The 25710-nt window shown below is 37.8% G+C and overlaps 2 protein-coding genes across 3 annotated transcripts in view; one reads left to right on the top strand and one right to left on the bottom strand.

Moving 5' to 3' along the window:
* gfm1 (G elongation factor, mitochondrial 1) overlaps positions 1-24460 on the top strand; it is a 66308-nt gene extending 41848 nt beyond the window's left edge. For both annotated transcript variants that reach the window (XM_067995395.1, XM_067995394.1), the window contains 6 exons: positions 4448-4530; positions 14422-14584; positions 17974-18118; positions 19323-19483; positions 20450-20503; positions 20825-24460. In XM_067995395.1, the coding sequence (XP_067851496.1) occupies positions 4448-4530; positions 14422-14584; positions 17974-18118; positions 19323-19483; positions 20450-20503; positions 20825-20956 (738 nt within the window). In that variant the 3' untranslated portion in view covers positions 20957-24460. The remainder of the gene's footprint in view (positions 1-4447; positions 4531-14421; positions 14585-17973; positions 18119-19322; positions 19484-20449; positions 20504-20824) is intronic.
* Positions 6317-12179, bottom strand: lxn (latexin). Its single transcript, XM_067995393.1, has 6 exons — positions 11723-12179; positions 8280-8348; positions 7820-7991; positions 7524-7660; positions 7364-7426; positions 6317-7242 (listed from the first exon to the last, which is right to left on the bottom strand). The coding sequence occupies exons 1-6, from the start codon at positions 11942-11944 to the stop codon at positions 6655-6657; spliced, it is 1251 nt and encodes a 416-aa protein (XP_067851494.1). The 5' UTR covers positions 11945-12179; the 3' UTR covers positions 6317-6654.
* Positions 24461-25710: the final 1250 nt, after the last annotated feature.

Raw genomic sequence — 25710 nt, 5'->3', positions numbered from 1 at the left:
TTGCTGTACATTCTCAACTTTCCCCTCCCCTTCTTCAGGGTTGAGAGGAGCCCCAACTACATCTTCCCTCAGGATCATTACAAGAAAAATTAAAGCACAAATAAAAACGCATATAAATCAATATGATAAGTTGAAGAAAAACTTTCAAACCATTAAAAGCTGACAGTCAGTTTTTAAAAGTCCACTCGTGCAGGCTAGGCTATCCACACACTGCTGTGCCCTCTTCAAATCGTTGAGTAACAGTGCCAGTGGGAAAGAATGAGAAAGGTGCAAAACTCAGCAGGGGAACCATTTACATTTTTTTTTAAACCTGTGTTGAGGTTGTGCTGGCCATTGAAATAGCCTCAAAAATGCATTTTCTTTTTCTACAAAATAAGGCTTACTGTAAATTGGGCACACTAGCCTGTGCAGCTGATTTCATGAACCACGCTCCTGGTCATCAAGGTCCAGGGCTACGCAGAGTGTTGTAAAAATGACTTCAAGTGTCACGATTGAGCAAGTCGGTTATAGAGTGGCTAAATGAAAAATGAAGCTCCTTCTACTTTTTGTCAATGATATGCCTCAGCCCCAATTTCAGAAGTACTTATTGCACCAACATAGGAGAAATTCTAAAGTTATCATTATAGCCTGTCTGACACTTGTGCTGAGCTGTGGGCTAAGCACTAAAGCCTCATAGGAAATTTGTTGAAACTACCTAAACTCATTTCATCTAGGACACTTATGGGCAGCCATGAAAGCAGACTTTCTTTCCATCAGTACTGGAATGTAACATGCACGAAAGCTGAACTTGTTTCTTCTTTAAAAAAAAATTAAATGTCAGCTCTCAGTTTGTGATGAAGTATGAGCTGAGTTGATAACAAAAATCGCGTCCAAGCTGTTCTTTTAAAGAGCCTTTGTTCTGTCAGAAAGCATGAGGGAGCTGTTATTATATTGGAGCAGACCTAAGCTGAGCAAAGAAGCTGGTTAAAGCTTAAGCTGTTGTCATAGTGATGTCGTTGTCTTTGCACTGCCCAAGATGGCAACAGAATATTGGTGCGCAACCGTCTTTGCAACAAGAAATCATTTTCTTTTGAAAATAGGAACAGGAGTAGGCCATTCAGCCCCTCATGCCTGTTCCGCCATTTGATAAGATCATGGCTGATCTGTGATCTACCTCAATATACCTGCCTTTGGCCCATATCCCTTAATTCCTTTGGTTGCCAAAAAGCTATCTATCTCACATTTAAATTTAGCAATTGAGCTAGTATCAATTGCCGTTTGCGGAAGAGAGTTCCAAACTTCTACCACCTTTTGTGTGTAGAAATGTTTTCTAATCTCACTCTTGAAAGGTCTGGCTCTAATTTTTAGACTGTGCCCCCTACTCCTAGAATCCCCAACCAGTGGAAATAGTTTCTCTCTATCACCCTATCTGTTCCCCTTAATATCTTATAAACTTCGATCAGGTCACCCCTCAACCTTCGAAACTCTAGAGAATACAACCCCAATTTGTGTAATCTCTCCTCGTAACTTAACCCTTGAAGTCCGGGTATCATTCTAGTAAACCTACGCTGCACTCCCTCCAAGGCCAATATGTCCTTCCGAAGGTGCGGTGCCCAGAACTGCTCACAGTACTCCAGGTGCGGTCTAACCAGGGTTTTGTATAGCTGCAGCATAACTTCTGCCCCCTTGTACTCCAGTCCTCCAGATATAAAGGCCAGCATTCCATTAGCCTTATTGATTATTTTCTGCACCTGTTCATGACACTTCAATGATCTATGCACCTGAACCCCTAAGTCCCTTTGGAAATCCACTGTTTTTAACTTTTTACCATTTAGAAAGTACCCTGTTCTATCCTTTTTTGATCCAAAGTGGATAACCTCACATTTGTCTACATTGAATTCCATTTGCCACAGTTTTGCCCATTCACCTAATCTATCAATATCCCTTTGTAATTTTATGTTGTCATCTACACTGCTTACAATGCCACCAATCTTTGTGTCAACGGCAAACTTAGATATGAGACTTTCTATGCCTTCATCTAAGTCGTTAATAAATATTGTGAATAATTGAGGCCCCAAGACAGATCCCTGCGGAACTCCACTAGTCACATCCTGCCAATGTGAGTACTTACCCATTATCCCTACTCTGTCGCCTTTCGCTCAGCCAATTTCCTAACCAAGTCCGTACTTTTCCCTCGATTCCATGGGCTTCTATCTTAGCTAACAGTCTCTTATTTGGGACCTTATCAAATGCCTTCTGGAAGTCCATATAAATAACATCCATTGACATTCCCCTGTCGACGACTTTAGTCACCTCTTCAAAAAATTCAATCAGGTTTGTCAGGCACGACCTACCTTTCACAAATCCATACTGGCTCTCTCTGATTAACTGAAAATTCTCGAGGTGTTCAGTCACCCTATCCTTAATTATAGACTCCAGCAATTTCCCCACAACAGATGTTAGGCTAACTGGTCTATAATTCCCCGGTTTCCCTCTCTCCTTTCTTAAAAAGCGGAGTGACATGTGCAATTTTCCAATCCAGAGGGACAGTTCCTGAATCTAGAGAACTTTGAAAGATTATAGTTAGGGCATCTGCAATGTGCTCACCTACTTCCTTTAAAACACTGGGATGGAAACCATCTGGTCCTGGGGATTTGTCACTCGTTCGTGCTATTATTTTCTTCATTACTGTTGTTTTACTTATGTTAATTTTATCGAGTCCCTGTCCCCGATTCAATATTCATTTTCTTGGGATTTCAGGCATGCTATCCTCTTTTTCTACTGTAAATACTGACGCAAAGTAATTGTTCAACATGTCCGCCATTTCCCCATTGTCAATGACAATATCCCCACTTTCAGTTTTTAAGGGGCCAACACTGCTCCTGACCACCCTCTTTTTTTCTAATATAACTATAAAAGTTCTTCGTATTGGTTTTGATATCCCTTGCAAGTTTCTTTTCATACTCTCTTTTTGTAGCTCTTACTGTCTGTTTTGTGACCCTTTGTTGATCTTTGTATCTTTCCCATTCGCCAGGATCAGTGCCATTTTTTGGCCTTTTTATATGCCCTTTCCTTATGTCTTATACTGTCCCATACCTCTTTAGTTGTCCATGGCTGTTTTTTTTTGGCAGGTAGAGTTCCTGCCCCTCAGGGGTATAAACCGGTTCTGTATCTCGTTAAATGTTTCTTTAATCATTTCCCACTGATCACCAGTCGTTTTACCCATTAACAGATTTGCCCAGTCTACTGTTTACAGTCTCTGTCTCATCCCATTGAAGTCGGCCTTACCCAAGTCTAGAATCTTTGCAGCTGATTCACTTTTTCCCTTTCAAACACTACATTGAACTCGATCATGTTATGATCACTATTGGATAGATGTTCACGCACAGTTAAGTCGTTAACTAAATCTGGTTCATTCATGGTGGGGGATTCGGTTATGGTAATGCCGTTGAATGTCATGGGGAGGTGGTTAGACTCTCTCTTGTTGGAGATGGTCATTGCTTGGCACTTGTCTGGCGCGAATGTTACTTTCCACTTATCAGCCCAAGCCTGGATGTTGTCCAAGTCTTGCTGCATGCGGGCACGGACTGCTTTATTATTTGAGGGGTTGCAAATGGAACTGAACACTGTGCAATCATCAGCAGTATGTTTAAAACTCCTTAAATAATGTTAAAACTATTTGTGTTCTGCCAGTATCTCTGTCACTCCAAGTCTGCCTTTTTTTAAATCCACACCAGAACTTCTATCTTGCAAGACATAAATTTGTAAATATGCCGTTGCATTGCTTCACTTGATTGTAAATCTGTGAATGAATATGTTTGTGTTGTTTATGGTAGTTCGATTACTTCATCTTGGACGGTGCCAGTAATAAGAAGTACATTTGGTGTACTTATTATGTTACCACCTTCTCTCTGTTACAGATTGTTTCGTTACCATTAGTTGACTCCTTTGAAGAGGAATCTTGACAAGCTGCTACAATGTGCTGAATGGGCCAGAGTGCTGTCACTAGGTCTTTTAGCCAGCATGTGTCTCAAGCATGAAGTTTTAATTCTGAACGTCAATGGAAAGCATCTATTTGTTTTGTAAGCCAGAACCAGACAAGTTTGCTCTTGATTTGTTATAAGCAAAACTCAGCTCACACTGGTTGAGAAGATTAGCTGAGACTAATTAAACTTGGCTATACACATCTCTGCGTGTAAAATATTTTATAAGCTGCTTTTACACCAGCATTGTTTTCATTCAGATTCCAAAAGAACAGCGTCCATGAGACTTGAAACATTGAGCTGGCGCATCTGCTTCCAGTGATTGAAATTGTGTAAATGCTCGGAACCAATTTATGAACACCGGTCTGCCGGAATCAGAACTAAAACAGTGCCAGTATAAAAGTGGCTATCGAGTACAGAGGTAGGCCCTGTGTGACACCTTGAAAGATGGCGTTTAATTATTTTATCTTTTGTTCAATATTTAGAGACTAGAGAGAGAATACAGTTGTCCCTGTATAATGGGAAAACCTAAAGTTGCCTTCAGAGAAACCATCTCTACATCTGTTCCGTAAGTAAAGTTTCCTAACTATAAATTTACTGGACTTTTTCATTAACCACTTCGGAATTTAAGCTGTATTACGTTTTTGAAATAACTGATGTTCAAGAGATTTGGTTTCCACATTTTGCCTGAACATTCAGTGCTTAAAATTCTTTCTTGGAGTCCTTTTTTTTTGGGAGAAATTTTACTTTTTATTAACCAAATCGTCCCAAACTTTGCTGTGGCACTAAACAGCTAGGGCGTTCCAGAATTTGATTAGTGTAGCACCATGTTAACATATTGATTTTCAAAAATCATGATCTGTTCAGTTGCTAGAAAAATTAGATCTTGATACTGGGAAATACATAGGTTGAACAGTCCAGTGACATCTTTACTTTGCAAAAAGTTTCAGTTAAGTAGCAGTGCAGTGGCAATGTGCTTTCCAACATCAACACATAATGCCACAGATAGAATGATGCAGGCTTAATGTTGCCAGTCAGACAATTTCTAGAAGCGCTGCATGGGGACGTGCTGAATGAAGACTCTAATACATTGTGCACATACTCCATGAATAATGTTGAAGTAGCTAAGGATGAACTTATTGAATGGCGGAGCAGGTTCGAGGGGCCTTATGGTCTACTCCTGCACCTATTTCTTATGTTCTTATGATGAAGTTGAAGGAGATCTAAGGATGCTGGTAGACTTGGCATTTGCAATATCGGGTTAATGTGGATTAGCAATCAATGGAGCAAATAGAATGCTGAATTATATAGCCAAATCATTAGACTGCAACTCAAAAGATGATATGCTAAAATTGTACGGTGCACTCATTCGATTGCATCTTGAGTACTATGTCTAGTTTTGGTTGCCGAGATGCAATGGAGATATTCGATCCCAGGAGATAGTTTAGAGATGAGTGGTGAAGCTGATCTTTAGCTGCCAAGGACTGAGTTGAGGAAAGACTTGAGAAACTTGGGTAAGGCAGTCTTATAAGTAGGCAACTAAGAAGGAACTAAACAGTATAGAAAAAGCAAAGCTGGAACACTGCTTCAAGTTAAACCATGACAGTAAGGCAAGAGGGCATAAGTTCAAACTGGGGAAAGTAAAATTTAGGACTGATGTTAAAAAAGTTCTTCCAAACAACGATCAACACAGGGAATGGACTTTTGTACAGGGTAGAGGAGCAAAACATCTCTGGAATCATTAACAGTATACAAGATGAGAATTTACATCCCCGTTTGGTATCAAAAGTGTGTGCAAATGCAGATAACACAGAGGAATCTGGGTAAGTGGCAGTCAGAAGATGGCAACCACATGACTGAGTGAGTCAGCTCTCAACTCAGAACGGTAACTCTGGCAACTCAAGCTGGCACGAAAATTAAGTTACATTATGTAATCCTGGTACTATCCATTCTTATTTAGAGATGTATACCTGAGAAAGATTGTTAGATTGTATGCTTTTTGTCTCTCTGTCTCTGTCTCTCTGGCATACACACACTCACATACTCTTACTGGAATGCTTGGAGACACTTTTCTTTTGTGTTATTACCTTGGTCTGCTCTATTGCTACTTCCAGAAAATGAAGGATTCAAAAATTGAGGCCTTGCATGTAACATGGGGTGGGAGAAATCATGAAGCTATTATAAGGAGAGAAGTATTCAAAGGTGACCGGGTTCTGTGTACCAGTTTTGGATGCCTTAATTCACTGAAAATAATTTATTCTCATCACACACAGAATGATGAGGAACACATCAAAGATAGATCATCCAATCTTCCAGTTTGTGTGCAGTCTTATAAATCTGTTCACAAAAATGTGTTTTATAGTCAGCATTTTTTTATTAATAGATAGTAGTGCAACTTTCATTGATGCAGTGGAATTGTTGCGATTATAAGTGATTATATTAATCTGACATTAATGTAGTTCACTGGTTTGAGTGGCTTCAGTATCTTGTACCATTTAAATATGTTTTTATGGCAGTAGTGGAAAATGTAACTTGAAGCAGCAGTGTTACATCCATTGTCAGCTGCAAGTATTGGTTAAATTAATGTTAGTAAGGTTCTTTTTCTCACATAGTCTTGTTTGATGTGCTCCAAGTGCAATGGGAAATATACACTTTGCATGAATGTGACTAGTCCTATATGAGTGGTTAGCACTCAGTTCATGGAAAAACCTTCCATTGCCGATCCTTCCAGCCTTTCGGATCCCGATCCTTCCATCCTTTCGGATCCCGATCCTTCCATCCTTTCGGATCCCGATCCTTCCATCCTTTCGGATCCCGATCCTTCCATCCTTTCGGATCCCGATCCTTCCATCCTTTCGGATCCCGATCCTTCCATCCTTTCGGATCCCGATCCTTCCATCCTTTCGGATCCCGATCCTTCCATCCTTTCGGATCCCGATCCTTCCATCCTTTCGGATCCCGATCCTTCCATCCTTTCGGATCCCGATCCTTCCATCCTTTCGGATCCCGATCCTTCCATCCTTTCGGATCCCGATCCTTCCATCCTTTCGGATCCCGATCCTTCCATCCTTTCGGATCCCGATCCTTCCATCCTTTCGGATCCCGATCCTTCCATCCTTTCGGATCCCGATCCTTCCATCCTTTCGGATCCCGATCCTTCTAGCCTTCCAAATTCTGACTCTTTAGAAAAACTTTCAGATGGAGAGGACAAGCAAAAGTATTTCACAGTCAGTGGTTGCTTTGGGTGCCACGTCACCCACATAGTGCAAGTGATTATTTCCTGTTCAGGGCAGAGAAAATAGCATTACTAGCATGTAATGAATGTGCTGGCAATGATCATTGTGAAAGGGATTTGAGTGGTCTCTGTGGAGATAATCGGCTCATTTCTTTGATTAATTTACCTGGGTTGGCAACTCATGGAAAAGAACTGTGTAGGTAAATTGAAGAAATCTATCTGTTCTTATCTGGAAAAGAGTTGTTTAGTTATATTAAAACATTTAATGAAAATGCCATAGCACTGATATGTTCAGTGACAAGAAGATATTTATTTTGATTTCTTACCCATTGGTTAACTTTCTGTATTCGAACCACGTTATACCTCATGACTTCAGTAGATTTTTCCCATATGATAGAGCTGGCGCTAACTTTTGCCAGGTGCCAGATTGGCATCATTTTATGGTCTACAAATCCAAAATTATCTAATATGCAGGGAGAAGAAAATGCAGTTTTTGAGGGAAAAAAATCAAATTTGGAAATCGTTACGTATTCTTTAAGTTTTTCTAATTTTAAAAATCTGTCAATTAACTCAATAACAGTAATTAAACTGCTAAGTGACATGGGTAACTGAAACTTCATACCAGGGATATTGTAGCCAACCACAGGGTCCTTCTGTTTTTTCAAATTGAGGTAGAATTTGTTATCTTTCTTGAAGCTGTCTTTCTTAAGGTCTTTCAGCTTGCACTTTAGAGCTGTGTCTGGATTTTGTTTCTTGTTGTGGAAGAGTACATTAGCTATACAGATGCCAGTAACCTGTGGTGAGAAACAATTATTGTAATCTTGAGTTTAGTCCTTTGAATATTACTTGTAGCACTTGTATTAGCTGCATCCTATTTATTTATTCATTCGAGGTAAGGGTAACTGGTCATTTCAGTTCAGTTACTTGTGTTACTGCATAATGGGCAATTAAAGATACCTTAATCCTCTGTTGCCAAAAAACACATTCTTTAAAAATCTTCTACTTTTGATAGTTGATTGGGTTTTTTTTGGACAATGAATGTTGCATTTAAGGCATAACCCTGTCGTCATTATTCTACTTACATTTGAAGTGCCGACGTCGTTTTTCACTTCAAATTCAAGATGGTACTTGTGTCCTATATTCGAAATCACCTGGAGTGAAAAATATTTTGTGATTTAGTCTTGATACTAACAGTAAGGTACACAATTCAGTATGCATTGACCACAACATTTTTGTGCACCTTGCAGTTTGTGCAGAAATGAGGATTTATGGGTTTAGATGCTGTTGCAGTGTCAGGGAGCACAGATTCAAAACATTCCATTGAACTATGCACACAGTACTTATATACTGGATGTATATATAACAATATGTCTTGTAACAATCAGTGAAATAAAATCCATTATCACTAAAGTTCAAGTTACATTTTTCTATTGCACTCCAGTTGAAGTTGCTCCACGATTTGATTGTGGAAGTTTGCCCTTGGCATGCTGTCCATCATGGCACCTATTAGTGGTAACATCAAATGATTGTTAAAAACAAACTTTCTCCATTAGCTTCAATTGAATATTAGAAAGAATACATAAAAGCAGTGTGTTCAGATGGTATTCCAGTCCATGAGGTCGATATGATGATGTTGCCAAACCAATCTAGCATTTCCTTTCATACCATAATATTATACACCCTGTATTACAATGTGTTGTATGCTGATTGCAAATACAGATATAGTTAACTCTCTTCAGCTGACAGAGGAACAATATCAACGAAAAGCCTAGATGTTTCAGAGAAGCTGAGGCTTTTGAGGCAAAAAAAATTAATGAAAGTACTTGGACAGAAAAAAAAATTAAGATTAATCATTATCATGAGATATGGATCTTTTATGCTTCAAACCTTATTTTCAACAGTAGTTCCTCAAACGAATGGCAGGCAACAAGCATAATGGTCAGGAAGTGCATGCAAATATATTTATTTTATATCAAGTTGCAAGCAAGAATGAAAATTCACGATCGTGAAGTTCAAAATAAGAATCTAATAATGGGCAATCAGCAACAACTATAAATTTCAAAAGTGAACTGATCATACTGCTCAAAGTTTTTTGAAAATCCCTTTTACTGCATTTTGTAATTCTCACCTAAACTGAGCACTTGCTACTGGAAATAAGGTTTGTAATGTAACACAGACACTCAAAATTATAACGTTTAAAAGAAAATGACAAGACATGCAATATCATTTCCTGTATTAGAAATACCTCTAAGAATATTTATGTTGGAGGCCTCTGCCTATGTGAGAAGCCTAAGCCCCTAATTCAAGCAGTCTACCAAAAATATCACTGTCAGCTTAAGATACTAAACTGGGTAGCAACCTACAGTGACCCGCATGCATCCGAACCTAAAGCTACTAGACATTTTTATGATTGTGAATGGCGAGTCTTGCTATAAATGTGTGCCAGAACTTGCTCTTTGTAAATCCTGCCCCTCCTGCACTACTATGTTTCAATGGAAAATCACTAGATAAAAACTGAGAGGAAAGCCATTTTTCAAAGCAGTAAAGGAAATTTGTTTTTTTTTTTGTTAACAAATGCAGTCAGCAGTTACAGTAAAAGGAACAAACACAGCTGAAGAGAAAACCAGCGAGTGGGGATGGGGCCAGTCTTTATAGTTTGTTTAGGAAATAGTTATAGCTGCTGCCAATGCTTTATTTATATTTATGTTTATGCTTGAGAACTTAGTCATTGTTTAATAGCAAGTTCTGGAAGGAATATACCATTATTCCAATTTGAAGTGCGGTTCTGAAAATACATATTGCAGAGATTTTTGATAAAGAACGAAGATGCAAATTAATTCAGTCTTTTCTTAAGTTCTATATATTTTTTGCTCTTCACTATAAAAACCCACTGAACAAATGCAAAGTAGGCGTAAATAGTTGCTTCCCAATCTTCCATTTAGATTTATTCAATTATCTGCTTTCAGTCAGAATTTTGTTTTAGGTATCAAGCAAAACAACTGTTTGTGTGGCGATCTCCTACAACTTCTTTCCGTGGTGATGAGCACCTCATCCTCACTTTCACATCCCAGCACCCCACCCCTCCCCACCTTACACCATAACGTCTGACTCATTGCAGCCTATGCCGTGGAAGTCTGTGTGTGGGTGTGTAATATATTTTTATTGTATACCGTAAAAAAAATTTCAAGATTGTGAACACGTCAGAGTTCCAGTGTCGCTTCTGTACTCCTTTTATGGTTTATAAATGTGTCTGAATCTTTTGATGAGATTGTATTCTAATAACTCCCGATATCAGTTGTGAAACAAATTCAGAAGTACAAAGAAAGCACAGTGTGGAAGAATTTTTGTATTCTATACACTTAACCGCTGGGGTGTCATAGTCATAGAGTTATACAGCACGGATAGAGGCCCTCCGGCCCATCGTGTCCGCGCCGGCCATCAAGCCCTGTCTACTCTACTCCCATATTCCAGCATTTGGTCCGTAGCCTTGTATGCTATGGCATTTCAAGTGCTCATCCAATGTCCTGACCAAGCTGGATAGCAGGATGATTGGGTATTAATTTAGTTATTAAAGAATGAAGGGATAATATGATGGTAGTATAGTTCAAATGACATTGATATAAGGAAACTTCTTGTTGAAAAATTGTTACTAAAGCTTAAGAAAATGTGTATAATGTTTGAGCTGGAACAATGGATATATAGTAACATTTGGTTTAATTACTTAGATTTCTAAGATGGAACTTTAAACAGTTATGTTTATGGGTCGAAAAGATGTGAGACAGTTCTTATTTGCTAAGTGCCATGGATTAGAATACAAAATGGTTTTTGTGCTGTTAAACAGCCCAGCCCATCTTGACCTTTGCTGGATACAGGAGTTTTGGCTTTTCCCCAGTTATTAGTACCAGCAAAACTCTTAGTTTAAAGGTAGATTTTTAAAAATTGCTTATATATACTATTGTTTTAGAATGGAATAACTTGAAGCCATTGAAATTTGAAAGCAATATTGTGTTCCAAATCTATCACCTATCTTTCATAAACTTATGAAAAATAAGGAGTTAAATGTCAAACTACAAAATGCACAAGGTAAGGTCACTAATATAAATTAGCAAACATAGTGTAAGCTGCTTTTGCTAAAAATTGATCATTGGAAATTTAATATGGGCTGCTCCTGAGTTACCGTGTTATTAAAATGAATGCATCCAGCTTTCTTGTGTACAGATCCCAGTTCAGCAACTTTCCAATGAACAAAGCCATTTGCCATCTCCCTGTTCATGTGCTTTGCATTTTAATTCTGTCCTTCTAGTTTGTAACGGGAACAAGTTGTATGAAATATATAAATAATACTTTCTTTTCAATTTGGTAGCAGCAGCACATTTACATTAATTTTCTATTTAAATTTGTATAGCATGAGAAAGCATATGTTAAGGACACTAAAAAGATTTCTTACAATTAAAGAAAGTTCAGAAAGTAAGTGGTTTAAATTTCTTTTACTTGCATTGTGTTCCTTTTTTAAAAAAAATCTTACCTCGATATAGACTTTCTTCAGCTTATGTAGTCCATAAACTGTGTTTGGGGATCCACGGTGATAGTTTAAGTAATGGACGGCCACACTTGTGGCTTGTTGAGCAAGACGAGCTGCCTTTGGAATTTCAACGGCAGTAACTGGAAGGTCTAAACGATTTGTTGTTTTTGGCATTCCATACAGTAATGGTAGGAAACAAACGATGAAGCATAGAACTGAGTACATGTTTGAGCCAACCCAATTGTGAACTAAACTTTGAGCCCTTACTTGTGTGGAAGATATAGCTTCAGCAGTTGCGTCAGGATCACAGCACCCGCACGATCTTAATGATTATGACAAATGCTAATGTTTCATGGACTTTGTTAAAGTCTCAAACGTCTGCTTCCAACTCAGTTGCACTTCTGCCTTTAATTGGGACCTAACTTTACTGCATTTGATGTTAGTATACTCTGGAATGAAATGCTGGCTTAATTCTGTCAATCTTGTTTTTAACCAAAAAAAAGCGATTTCCTCTAACTTTTGAACTTGAGCCAAAGTTCACGTTCAGAGTCTAAATGCTTTGAAGTGCATTTCCCCATTAATATATCAGTATTGAGAGAAAGGAAAATAATTCTGTGACCATGTCAATTTCCACTACCTTTAGCTTTACTAATTACACACCTATAAGTGTAATGATAGTTGCAATTTAATTTTTTTTTTAAATTGATCTTTTGTCATGTATGTTCAGTGTAGTAAGTGAAGAAAACCATTTTAAAATGCTTTTGAAAAGTTGTGAAGTTTAGCTGTTATTTCATAGAACTGAAGTAGTTTACAGGTGTACCTTCCTGGTATTCCTGTTTTGTGTTAGTTTTGAAATCCAAAACTAATTACAAAAGGGAATCATCACTTGCAATTTTCTCATGTTGTCAAAAAAGATCAGAAATTGAGAAAAATAGATAACTTGCAATGATCACAAGGCAGTAATCTCAGGTTCAGTGGACATTTTACACCATAAGTCCAATGCTCAACCAATGTATCTGAAACCTGAAATTTAATGGAAGGTTTAACTTTGTTTTGGGTCAGTTTATCTGCTGACTGTATCTTTATAGAATCATAGAATGATACAGCACAGAAGGAGGCAAGTCGGTCCATCGTGCCTGTGCCGGCTCTTTGAAAGAACTATCCAATTAGTCCCACTCCCCTGCTCTTTCCACATTAGTCCCACTCCCCTGCTTTTCCACATCGTTCACCTGAGGAAGGAGATAGCCTCCGAAAGCTTGTGAATTTAAAATAAAATTGTTGGACTATAACTTGGTGTTGTAAAATTGTTTACAATTGTCAACCCCAGTCCATCACCGTCATCTCCACATCATGGCTTTCCCTAAAGCCCTGCAAATTTTTCCACTTCCTTTTTGAAACTTATTATTGAATCTGCTTCCACCACCTTTTCAGGCACTGCATTCCAGATTATAACAACTCGCTGCGTAAATGTTTTTTTCCTCATGTTGCCTCTGTTTCTTTTGCCAATTGCCTTAAATCTGTGTCCTTTGTTTACCGACCCTTCTGCCACTGCAAACAGTTTCTCCTTATTTACTCTATCAAAACCATTGATGATTTTAAACACCTCTATCAAATCTCCCCTTAACCTTCTCTGGTCTAAGGAGAAGAACCCCAGTTTCTCTAGTCTCTGCATGTAACTGAAGTCTTTCGTCCCTGGTATCGTTCTGGTAAATCTTCTCATACCCTCTCTAAGGCCTTGACATCCTTCCTAAAGTGTGGATATCAGTGGATATTGTGCTCCAACTCAGTGAGTGATAGGCATCCACGTTGAAGAATTAACTTTCATTTAATCACTCCATATTTTTCAAGAAATTTGCAGTTGATTACTGTGCAATTTATGTTATAACATGATTATTTAAATTGCTCACTGGATAAATTGAAATAAATGGAGATGAACTAGTGTTAAGAGGATCAGAAACTATATTGCTCAACTTTATTTTTACTTCGAACCTAATAGAAAGCCTCCCAAATATTATACTGGTTACTCGTATTTCTTTGAGCCCTGCCGAACCACAAAATTCTCATGGCCTTTTCCAAAATGAAGACAAAAATATCTAGTCAATGATTCCTGTGTTCTCAAAAATATCTAGTCAATGATTCCTGTGTTCTATTCAAATATAAAAATCTGTTCTAGTTGATTACTGATTGATAAATACCTGCAATGCAGAGCTTGCCAGATTTTTAAAGACTGTTTGACCAGAAGTGTGTTGTTGACTGAGTCTGGGGCTAGCAGCAGTTTTGGTAGTTTATCAAGTGTGCAACTGTTCTCCGCAGTGACCTCATTGCGCAATTTCATGACGCCAGTATTTCGTGCATGCACACTGCTCTGTGGAATAGCGAGGCCCACAGTGTAGCCGATTTGCAGGAAGACCGGCTGTACTATACACAACCAAATGGAGGAGAGTAGTACAGCTATCTCTCTCTCTCTCTCTCTCAGGACCTGGCTGCAGGATAAAAACAATGAAAGATATGGTTCATTTTCAGGCTCAAATATTACCACCGTATAGTCTTCACCAGAAAACAAGTCCTGTATTTGTACTATTTCACAATAGGTAATCTAACCATGTGGCATAATCTTTTATTTAAGAAAAATGGTTTTACATTTACAGATTATGTACAGAATTCTTTTTCAAGTTATGTTTTTTTTCAATTTTTTTTTCCAGCTTTGAATTTACTCACAAGAAGCAGTCTGGTGGTGCAGGCCAGTATGGCAAGGTTATTGGTTTACTAGAACCTATGGAGCCTGAAAACTGTACCAAATTAGAATTTGCTGACAGAACTATTGGAACAAATGTACCAAAGCAGTTTATACCAGCCATTGAGAAGGTAATAGATCTGACAATTTCCTGACCTCACCCCCCTTTCCTCCATCTTGTATTGACTTCTACTTTTCTTGCTTTGCCTCTAGCAATATTATCAAGTACCCTAATTATTGTACTTGGAAACCTTAGCTTATAGTGGGGGTGGGGGATAAACTAAAAATTTGAAGATTTTTTTTCAACAGCAATTGATCCAGAATCATTGCAATCTACATGGCACTGCCACAAAACTAAACATGTGAAGTTTGTTGCTATAACATGGAGGAAGCCTGTCCTCAATTGCATCATCCTTAATAGGAAAGTGGCAAAATGGATGCTATAATTACCTAAATCTGGGATAGAATGCGTGAAATTTATAGCATTAAAACTATTAGCCGGATAAAATCAAAAGAATGAATCATATTCAGTGTTTTAGTCCATACATAGTTGTAATTTAGGGATAAACTGGGGGATAAGGTCATGCAATCACTTAACAAACCTTTCTTTCCCAACTGAGTGTTCAAATCCACCCAAACTGATGGAATGAAAATAGTCTGCCTCCACAGTCGATAAGGGTATTGAGTAAAATGAGTGTGGGCATTGTCAACCCAATTCCTAATGAATTCACAAGACAAAGCTTTAAATTTATTACTAAACTGGCATTGTTACTCAGACTGCAAGGATGATTGATGTTGGGAAATGGAAAAATTCACACTAGTGAAGAGGGACCTGGTGCCCTTCAGAGGGTTATTACATTTATGGTGTATTATGGAGGGAACATTACCCGTCAGCTAATCTGCCCTGGGTGAGCCATATCTTGGAACAAAGAAGAAAAAGTGGAAAAGTATCTTGTTGCTCAGTAATCCTTCCTCTGAGCGTACAATATGGACATGGTAATAAAATGTGTAAAATCCTTTATATTTAGTCTTTAACCCAAAAACCCACTTCATTTCAAAAAAACACCTAGAATTTTTTTTAAAGGCACAGCTTCTAGTTTGGCGGCAACATCATCCCATCCTTAACTCAGAATTACACTACGCGTAACTAACCATTTTACTTGTTCTCTGTTCATCCCTGCTGGTAAGAAAGTAAGAAGTAGATATATTTCAGAAAACAATCCATGGCTTGGAGTTCATTTAGGGCAGTAATGTATTTCGAGGATGAGATGACATCAAGAACGCACTGGAACTGTCCTCCGCAGGTTATGGCATCATCTCAACCCTTAATGTGCTGTAGCCTTTTAACCATTGCAAGCCACTGCTCTCGATGAGATTGTAGTGCAGATTGTAAGTTGTAAATTTTTTGTATGTCAAAAATGATTAAACAAATAGTCTAGCAAATGTACTGAGTAAGACTGTTGGAGAAAATTGTGGATTTTTTTCATTGACCAGCAATCATACAGTTAGAAGGAATATGGTTACAGTATTGTCATCATAATAGTCAATGTACCTGACTTTTATTCTGGGCCTGTATTAGATACAGAACATCTATTGAATTGTTTTTTAAAATTTACTTTTTCTTATTTTGCCCACTTTTAACTTTTGCTATTTTTGATGTGTGACACAGGCTGATTATAATGTCTGCATCGTTTCTCTGGCTGACATCTGCTATTTCAGCACAGGAGAGGGATTGAACTGGGATCTTGTTGATCTGTATGGCTCATCAGCAGTGCCCATTTCCCTAAGGTCTTGGAAAAGACCCCCTCCTCTGAACTAATTTTGTTCCCCAGTTGATGTTGACTGGCTTTGCATGTGCATTTCTAATAGGAAATTAATGAGCTGAATTCAGAAGTCAAGCAATGTAATTGGCGATGGGCCTTTATACAGGGTAGCAATGGGTGCGGGATTCTTCGGGATTCTCACGATAAAAGGGAGCGCCTATAATACAGCACTATGGAATCATTCATGGGGGAGCTTGGAAAATCTCCAATTTACCATATGGTCAGTTCGTCCCGCCTGTACATGATCTAAATAAAACAAAAATGGGACAAGTAGCAGAATGGATAGCAATCTGGCTACAAAACAGAAAACAGAGAGTAGGGATTAAAGGTAATTACTCAGACTGGCAAAAGGTGGGAAGTGGTGTTCCACAAGGATCGGTGCTGTTGTTCACCATTTATATAAACGATTTGGAATCGGAAATACAATTTCAAAATTTGCGGATGACATCATATTGGAGGTACAATAAATGCTGAGGAGGACTGTGACAAAATGCAATGAGACATTAATAAACTTGCAGAATGGGCGTATAATTGGCAAATGAATTTCAATATAGCTAAGTGTGAGGTGGTACATTTTGGTAGGAAAAATAAGGAGGCCACATACTGCTTGGATAATAAGAGTCTAAATGGGGTAGAGGAGTAGAGGGATCTGGGGGTACAGATACACAAATCATTAACGGTAACGATGCAGGTTAATAAGACCATTTTAAAAAAAGCAAACCAGGCACTGGGATTCATTTCTCAAGGGATAGAATTGAAAAGCAGAGAACTTATGTTAAAGTTGTATAGAACCTTGGTTAGACCACACTTGGAGTACTGTGAACAGTTCTAGTCTCCATATTATAAAAAGGATATAGAGGCACTGGAGAAGGTGCAAAGAAGATTAACTAGGATGATACCAGAATGGAGAGGTTATACCTATCAGGAATGATTGAACAGGCTGGGGCTCTTTTCTCTAGAAAAGAGAAGACTGTGAGGGGTGACCTGATAGAGGTCTTAAAGATTCTGAAAGGGTTTGATAGGGTAGAGGTAGAGAGGATGTTTCCACTTGCAGGGGAGACCAGAACTTGGGGCCATAAATGTAAGATAGTCTCTAATAAATCCAATAGGGCATTCAGGAGAAATTTCTTTACCCAGAGAGTGGTTAGAATGTGAAATTCACAAGGAGTAGTTGAAGCGACTAGCATAGATGCATTTAAGGGGAAGCTAAATAAACACATGAGGGAGAAAGGAATAGAAGGATATGCTGATAGGGTTAGATGAAGTAGGGAGGGAGGAGGCTCGTGTGGATCTGTTGGGCTGAATGGCTTGTTTCTGTGCTGTACGTTCTATATAATTCTATTTAATTCTTTGTAAATTGTGGCCCCACTAAGAACTCATGGAAGAGTTGCTTTACCTTCTCCCTCCTCGTAGGCACCAATGTGGCTCAGCACCGCACCATGTAATGCACTTAACAATTGAGCATCAAGGAAGCTCTTTATTAAATTATTTTTCTGAATTAAAAGGGAAATATAAAATATTCAGGTTCAGAGATATTAAGCCCATCCTCATATATTCTCCGTAGTATCACACCTTCCTTAATTGTGCAGTTTTATTTCAATTCTTTTATTTCAATTTGATTTTGTTTAAAGTTTTAGCCATACAATCAAAAACTTGTTGTAAATGTCGTCATAACATGCTATGTGTTATTTTGGCAGGGTTTTCTTGAAGCTTGTGAAAAAGGTCCTCTTACAGCTCATAAAATCTCTGGGGTACGATTTGTACTGGAAGATGGTGCTCATCACATGGTGGATTCCAATGAAATCTCTTTCATCAGAGCTGGAGAGGGTGCTGTCAAACTAGGTTTGTAAAGCTAATAGAAAACAGAAATACAAAGTACTAACAATAAATATTCTTAATGCTTTCTCCATCTTAGAAAATAAATTGTTAATGGAACTTGTGTGTAACTCCTTCAAAAAATTCTACATTGAAAATCTTTTGTCAAATTTACTAAAACCTTTGTTTTTGGACAACTGTTGAAACAAAAATCAAGTGATTTCCTTTCACTGATTTAGTTTTTCAGATGGCCATACCGGGACCTGTGTGTCTTTATTTACATGCGGCCATAAATGGAGAATTAGCATCATGGTTATTTCAAAACTGTACAATAGACTTTCTATCAGACAAATGCCGTAAATTACTTTCCGAGATCCTTTTCACATATGTGCATTTGTACATGGAAGGTTATTTGCAATGAAAAATGCCATTTAATTACAGAAATCATTTTTTATTTTCATTTCCTATTTTATATGTTACATATTATTACTTTGACTGCAACTGCATGTGTGTACAAGCATTGTGGAATAATGAAATAATTTTTGCCACATAGTAACTCCTGTGCTTCATGTTTTAATAATCACACTAGAGGCATTTTATAGTGTCATAGAATGCTGCATGAGCAATTTTGGAAATCAATGTGACCGAGAAACTTGACTACACATGAATTCTTCAGCATTTACTTTCACCCAACTGTTGGCAAAACAGCCAGCATATTCCCAGTGCTCATAGTGATCAGCTAATAATCTAAATTTAAAGGAAATGCAGTTTCTTGCAGGTGAATCAATCCAGGGAAGTGTTATAAGCATCTCTAATGTAAAACTTTATGTACATATCGGAGATTAGAGATTAAATTTGAACAAACAAAAATGGTGGGCGGGAAAAGTCCATCAAGCCTGCCCCACACTCATAATGCTTGGAGCAACATGACTAGACACATCTTGGCCCCCCGCAGGAATGTAATCTCCTGGGAGAAGCAAAAATCCAGAAAAACCTAGGGCCAGTAATGGGAAAATAAAATCTGGAAAATTCCCCTCCGACCCCCTCAGGCGATCGAAACCAGTCCAGGAGATCACATTGACCATGCGTACATTAACTGTAAGTGCACTTAATTCTATATGATGTGATCTCTGCCCTAGTCATGAACCGGTCCAGCTCCCTCTTGAAGTTTTGAATAAACAAAGATATCACAGAAATAATTGCTTGTTTTCTATTTGTTCCCATTGCTCAGCTATGGAGAAGACCGGTGTGGTTATCCTGGAGCCCATTATGTCAGTGGAGGTTGTAGCACCAAATGAATTTCAGGGAACTGTAATTGCTGGAATTAATCGTCGCCATGGTGTTATCACTGGCCAGGATGGAGCAGAGGGATACTTTACACTTTATGCTGATGTATGTATAATGCACTGCCTCGTTTTATTTCATGAAAAGTTGCTGATATTACCACTATGGTCACTTTTTCCTTATGTATATATTATCTGTTTTATCAGTCTGTTCCCTGTACATTAGTGACCATATGCCTAAAAACTCTTTTAAAGAAATAATGGCTCAGTTGAAGATCGTACTTTTGGAAAACTTTGTGAAAGGTAAAAGGGATGTAGAGTGTTGCGGAATGAAACATTTCTTTTTCTATTGGCAGTATTACCATTCCCCGCTTATGTGAAGCACAGGGTGAATGCCATCAGTGCCTTTTCAGTGTACCGACACCCTCCTGCATTCCAAAAGATAATTAAAAATACTGCCCTGTAGGTTTTGGAATATTTTTAATCCCACATGAAGGATGGGTTTTATTCTTTCCACGCTTGTGTCTATTGCTAGCTGTCAGGAATTTACTTGTTTGAGTAATAACGGAAGCATGTTTGAATGGACAAGGGCCAAATAGAATAGTTTCCACATTAAGGTATATTGTCTTTGTGACAATTGATGGAAAAGCCTTAATAGCATCACATAAAGAGCTGCTGGTGTTGAGTCCAAGCTTTGTTTTTGTTTCAGTAATAAGTAGTTCTGGTGGGAATTTTATATTATTGATACAGTACTTCACTGTTCTGTTGGTAGAATGCAACCTAATTCCACTCAATACCAATAAATTTGACATCCTGGCACTAAGTTCTATAATAATCTTCATAGGATGCCTTTATGATTGTGCTGTCAAAAATATCTGTTAAAAAGCCAAATATGGGATATATTTACTTCCTTGTCAGAATTGTTCCTTTCTAACAGTTTTTGTGCTTTGCTTTGCTTTTTTATTGTCAAGTTCTGAAACTGAATGAGGGGAAACAGAAATTGACATGAAGGGCCATTTACTGTCGATATTGTTCATCATATAAGACTTGAAAAATGTTTGTTCTTATTTTACAGGTACCACTGAATGACATGTTTGGATATGCCACAGAATTGCGGTCTTGCACAGAGGTATATCACTAAGCATTTAGAAGTGCCTAATGTTTATATGGCTTTCAGTTTCATCTCCTGCTCCCCTGAGGCTACTCATCCTCTTCATTTCCTAAAATAAATGCTTGATGTAGCATTGAAAATGTAGGAGGTTGAAGATTAGTTATTAGTGATAAATAAATCTTTTTAGACTTCATTTTATACTTTATATAAGGATGAACAATTAAGAGTTGATCAAGTGTACTAAATCTTTGAACTGATGAGAATTACTACAAGTAAATGAGTGAACATTTTAAAGGGTTTAGCAAGCTTTGTTATAATCTTTTTAACTATATTTTCCAGGGTAAAGGTGAATACACAATGGACTACAGCAGGTACCAGCCATGTCTGCCCAGTGTACAGGAAGAGTTGGTCAATAAATACCTAGAAGTAACTGGTCAACTTCCAGTTAAAAAAGGAAAAGCCAAGAACTAAATGTCATGCAGCTGATTTTTCTGAGAATGTTGGCATCATCACTTTACACAGCTTGATAACTGTTTCAAGAACACAAATATAGTGGTGCCTCTGTTCAAAGTGTTTTCATTGGTGGTACCGACACATAAGAATTCCTTAAGACTGTTCCTTTGACAAGACATACAGCAATCACTGCATCTGCACAATCAATCGGATTAGATTGAAAAATAGCAAACTCCTGCAGAACCTGCATCTGGAAACTCAAATGTCACTTTGCATTTAGCAAACCTATCATATTTTGAAGGAGACTGATCATCAGAAGGTTACACACTGACATTTATTTCTTCATACTGTAGCCCTGAAAGCAGTTGATTTTTGTAATGATTATCACAGATGGAAATTAATGATGCCCTTTTGAAAAGTGTGTGTTTTCTGATAATGTTGATTTCAAAAATTGTCAAATGAATAACTGAGAGAATCCCTTGTGTTTTCAAATTTTCTTCTTAAGATAAACTATCCCAGCCTTGTCCCCATTGATCCCCATTGTACATTTTTCCTGATCCAAGCATCATCTGTTGAAATACAAAATCCTGGTCCAAAGCGTATCATTCCCCACAATTATCGCCTATATTTTAATGCTGAGTACAGCAATTATTGACCGTTAAATTTCACTTGGTTCCAGCATTGCATTTTAGAAAGCTAATTAGTTTTGTCTTTATATTTCTGTTAATTTAAAGGGGTACTGCATTCATCTTAAAAAAAAGAGTTTGGGAAACTACTATTTTTGAGGAGGGAGAAGAGAAATGTTTCGGTACAATGATGTCATGTGCAAGTTACACAGTGCTATGTTATTTATTTATTTAGATTTACCCTATTCTGTTTTAACCTCAAAAAAGTTTCCTAAACAGTTTTTCATAACTGTTAAATATGCTGTCATATAAAAGTGCGATATTTTTATCTGGAGTTGATGATTCAAGCATCCCAAAGTGAACACTGAATTTGTGTCCTTGTGCTTTAGTCTTTTGGAAACTGGGAAAATCCTTATAAAATATGGACCTTTGTTTTTATCCTTTGGATCTACGTTGCCAGAAAATTCAATCATGAAACTAGAAGGAAGAATGACGTAGATGATAAACTTTCTGTGTTCCTTAAATGAAACAGTTTTTCTGTTTGTGATTATTCCCTTTGATTATCAAAAGGTCTTTGTTTCTTACAAGCGGTTTATTCCTCCTCACCCTGCACCATGCACTGCACACTAGCTGTGAAGTGCATAGGTGGTGGCCTGTTTCCCAATCTCCTACCACTGCTATTCTGTACCTGCTGCTCAGAAGTACATGAAAGTGGCCTGGGGCACCTAGCCGTCCAATTTTTCTATCACTCCCTATGGAGAAGCATCTGACCTGTATTCCCCTGGCTGAAATTGGAAACTCAACATTGAAGGAATCACTGGCTTGGCATATTGGTTCATCAGGACGCACTGAATTATGTCTTGATGGCATCAGCAGCTTTAATAAATCGCCCACTGTCATATCTGCAAAAACTGTTTCCTCTCCATTTGTACAGTTGAATTCTATAAATGAATACCCTTTGCAAAGGAATAAAGACCAAAATTGAGATGATATCTTCTTTTGAGGTAAAATGGCCAGAAAACTAAAACATTCTCTTGATTTTTGTTTTGAGAGTTTGCTTCTGCACTGAAATATTTGAAGTTCAGCATATTAAGTAAGCAGTGTTTTATTTGAACACAGTTTTACTTTGCACTGGATTGTATTGTGTTAGATGTCCCTTGTATTTACTGCATTTGGTTTCCTATATTTAAATCTGAAAGATATTTGCAGTTTAAAAATCACATATTTTATGTCTGATAGAGTTTATAAACAGTGCTATCAGAGCAGGTATTTTACAGTGTTTCATTTCTCATTTATATTAAAACCTTAAATATTTTCAAAAATGTCTTTATACATCTTGAACATTCCTGCAGAGCAAGGTTTAACTGTGATGGTAGAATGGTTTTTAATACGTCCCTGAAGAAAAAGCTGAGGAACCAGTTGGGAAAAAATGTCATAACTGCACAGAGGCAGTAAAGTTTTGTATTCAGTCAAATGCCCACTTGTCTGTTTTTGTTTTTTAGTTTGATGTAGTAGCTCACTACCACCCAGTGGTTGGACCCAACTCCCACAGAATGACTTTGACACTGAGGGAGTGCTGCACTGTCGGAGGTGCCATCTTTCGGATGAGATGTTAACCTGAGGCTCTGTCTCAGGTGGATGTAAAAGATCCCATGACACTGTTCGATGAAAAGCAAAGGATATCTTCCAGTGACCTGGTCAATATTAATCCCCCAACCAAGATCACTTTTAAAAAAAAAACAGATTATCTGGTTATGCATCTCTGCTGTTTGTGGGATCTTGCTGTGTGCAAATTGGCTGCCCCCATTTCCCTACATTACAACAGTGACTACACTTCAAAAGTACTTCATTAGCTGTAAAGCACTTTGGGTTGTGAAAGATGTGATATAAATGCAAGTCTTTTCCTTCCTTACTGCTTTCTATTTGTGCTGAATTGCCCTGTTTAATATTGTGAGGCAACAAGAGGAACTATTGTGCATGCAGAGATTCATGCCTGTGTAGCTGCACCAGAGGCTCTAGCACTTCTTGGCATGCATGAACTTTGCGTGCACAGTTCGTGCAAATTTATGGATCTGCCTTGGATATTGGGGTGGGAGTTGTTGAGAGTTGAAATGCTAAAAGCACATTGGTTGTATCTGAGCTTCAGTCAAGAAGTCAGCCTGACCTAGTAACTCTGCCTCCCATATTAAAATCCTACTAGATCACATTTTTTAAAAAATTCTTTAACTAAACAAGAACTTAGAATATTTACAGACATGATTTGAAATTGAGTCCTGTGTTAGGTTCCAAAAATGTAAGATTGTAAAAACTAGCATAGTTTACAATAAAATATACTCCAGCATAAACCTGCCAAATATTTGGGATGTTCACTTACACAGCAGAAAGTTTTCATTAATTTCATGATTAAATTGTATCATTTTGTTGTTAAAGCTCCTAACAGCCAAAAGCGTTTCATCTACTTTGAGTGAATCAGATACCTGACTGGAGTACAGAAGGAAAAAACTTGCTTTTATGTAGGCCCTTATGTCTTTTGGACATCTCAAAATGCTTTACAACCAATTAATTACTTTTTGAAGAGCAGTCACAGTTACGTGGGCAAATGTGGCAGCTGATGTGTGCACAGCAAGGTCCAACAAACAGCAAATGAGATGAAGGAGCAATTAATCAATGTTTGGTGGTGTTGGTTGAGAGGGGATGTTGATTAGGACCCTGGGATATTTAACATCCATCAGAGAGACAGACAAGGGTGTTGGTGTAAAGTCTCATCCAAGGATAATGTATCCAACAATGCAGCACTGTTTCTGTACTGCAGTGAATATTATAATCCTCTGTGCTTATAATAGTCTCCAATAAAATTTAATGAATAATAAACACCTTTTTTCAAATCTTAAAACCATTTTATTGTGCAGCAGTTAACTAATTAAGTTGGCCTACATCAAAATCTTAGTATAAATACACCAAAGATAGAAATAAAGAAGTTACATGCTTTCAAATATATGATCAGTCACTGAAATGTTAACAATCAAAAAAACATTATGCAAGCCTTCTTCATCATTCAGGCATACCTCACACACCATTGGAACTGGTTCTGAGGAACTGCATGCTTTATTTTGTTCTGATGTCATTAAGATTGTGATGTATAAATGCACAGGACCTGTATGATGGCTCATTACTTTTTCTCCACTAGTTTAAAGATTCTCTCAACTCCCAGTGTCACTTTTATTTGACATCCAGAGCAAAACCACGTAATTTCAATATGTTTTAGGATAAATAAGTACCTTTTAATTATTTCTGGTGCTTAGTTATCATGGTATCATAGTATGTTACAGCACAGGAGGAGGCCATTCAGCCCATCTGGTACCTGTATTTACTCTTTATTTACTCTATCAAAACCATTCATGATTTTGAACACCTCTATCAAATCTCCTTAAACGTCTCTGCTCCTCCAGTCTCTCCACATAACTCAAGTCTCTCATCCTTGGAATCATTCTCGTAAATCTCTTCTGCACCCTCTCTAAGGTCTTGACATCCATCCTAAAATGTGGTGCCCAGAATTGCACACAATTCTAGGCACCACAGGATCCCATATGCTTTTTTTTTTACAGCCTTCTCAGTTTGTCCTGCCACCTTCAAAGATTTGTGTACATACACCCTCAGGTCTCTCTATTCTTGTACCCCCTTTAAAATTGTACCATTTTGTTTATATTGCCTCTCCTCATTCTTCCTACCAAAATGTATCACTTCACATTTCGCTGCATTAAATTTCATCTGCCATATGTCTGCTCATTTCGCCAGTGTGTCTTTATGTCCCCCTGAAGTCTGCTACTATCCTCCACATTGTTTACCACATTCCCGAGTTTTATGTCATCTGCAAACTTTGAAATTATGCCCTGTATACCCAAGTCCAGGTCGTTAATATATATCAAAAAGAGCAATGGTCCTAATGCCGACCCCTGGGGAACACCACTGTATACCTCCCTGAAAAACAACTGTTCACCACTATTCTCTGTTTTCTGTACCTTAGCTAATTTTGTATCCACGCAGCCACTGGCCTTTTAATCCCATGGGCTTTAATTTTGCTTACAAGTCTATTATGTGGTACTTTATCAAATGCCTTTTGAAAGTCCATATACGCACCAACTGCAC

This window comes from Heptranchias perlo, chromosome 13 (assembly GCF_035084215.1).
Source record: "Heptranchias perlo isolate sHepPer1 chromosome 13, sHepPer1.hap1, whole genome shotgun sequence".
Taxonomy (NCBI): Eukaryota; Metazoa; Chordata; class Chondrichthyes; order Hexanchiformes; family Hexanchidae; genus Heptranchias; species Heptranchias perlo.
Note: the sequence above shows the minus strand (reverse complement) of the source record. Positions and strands in the feature narration are given on the sequence as shown.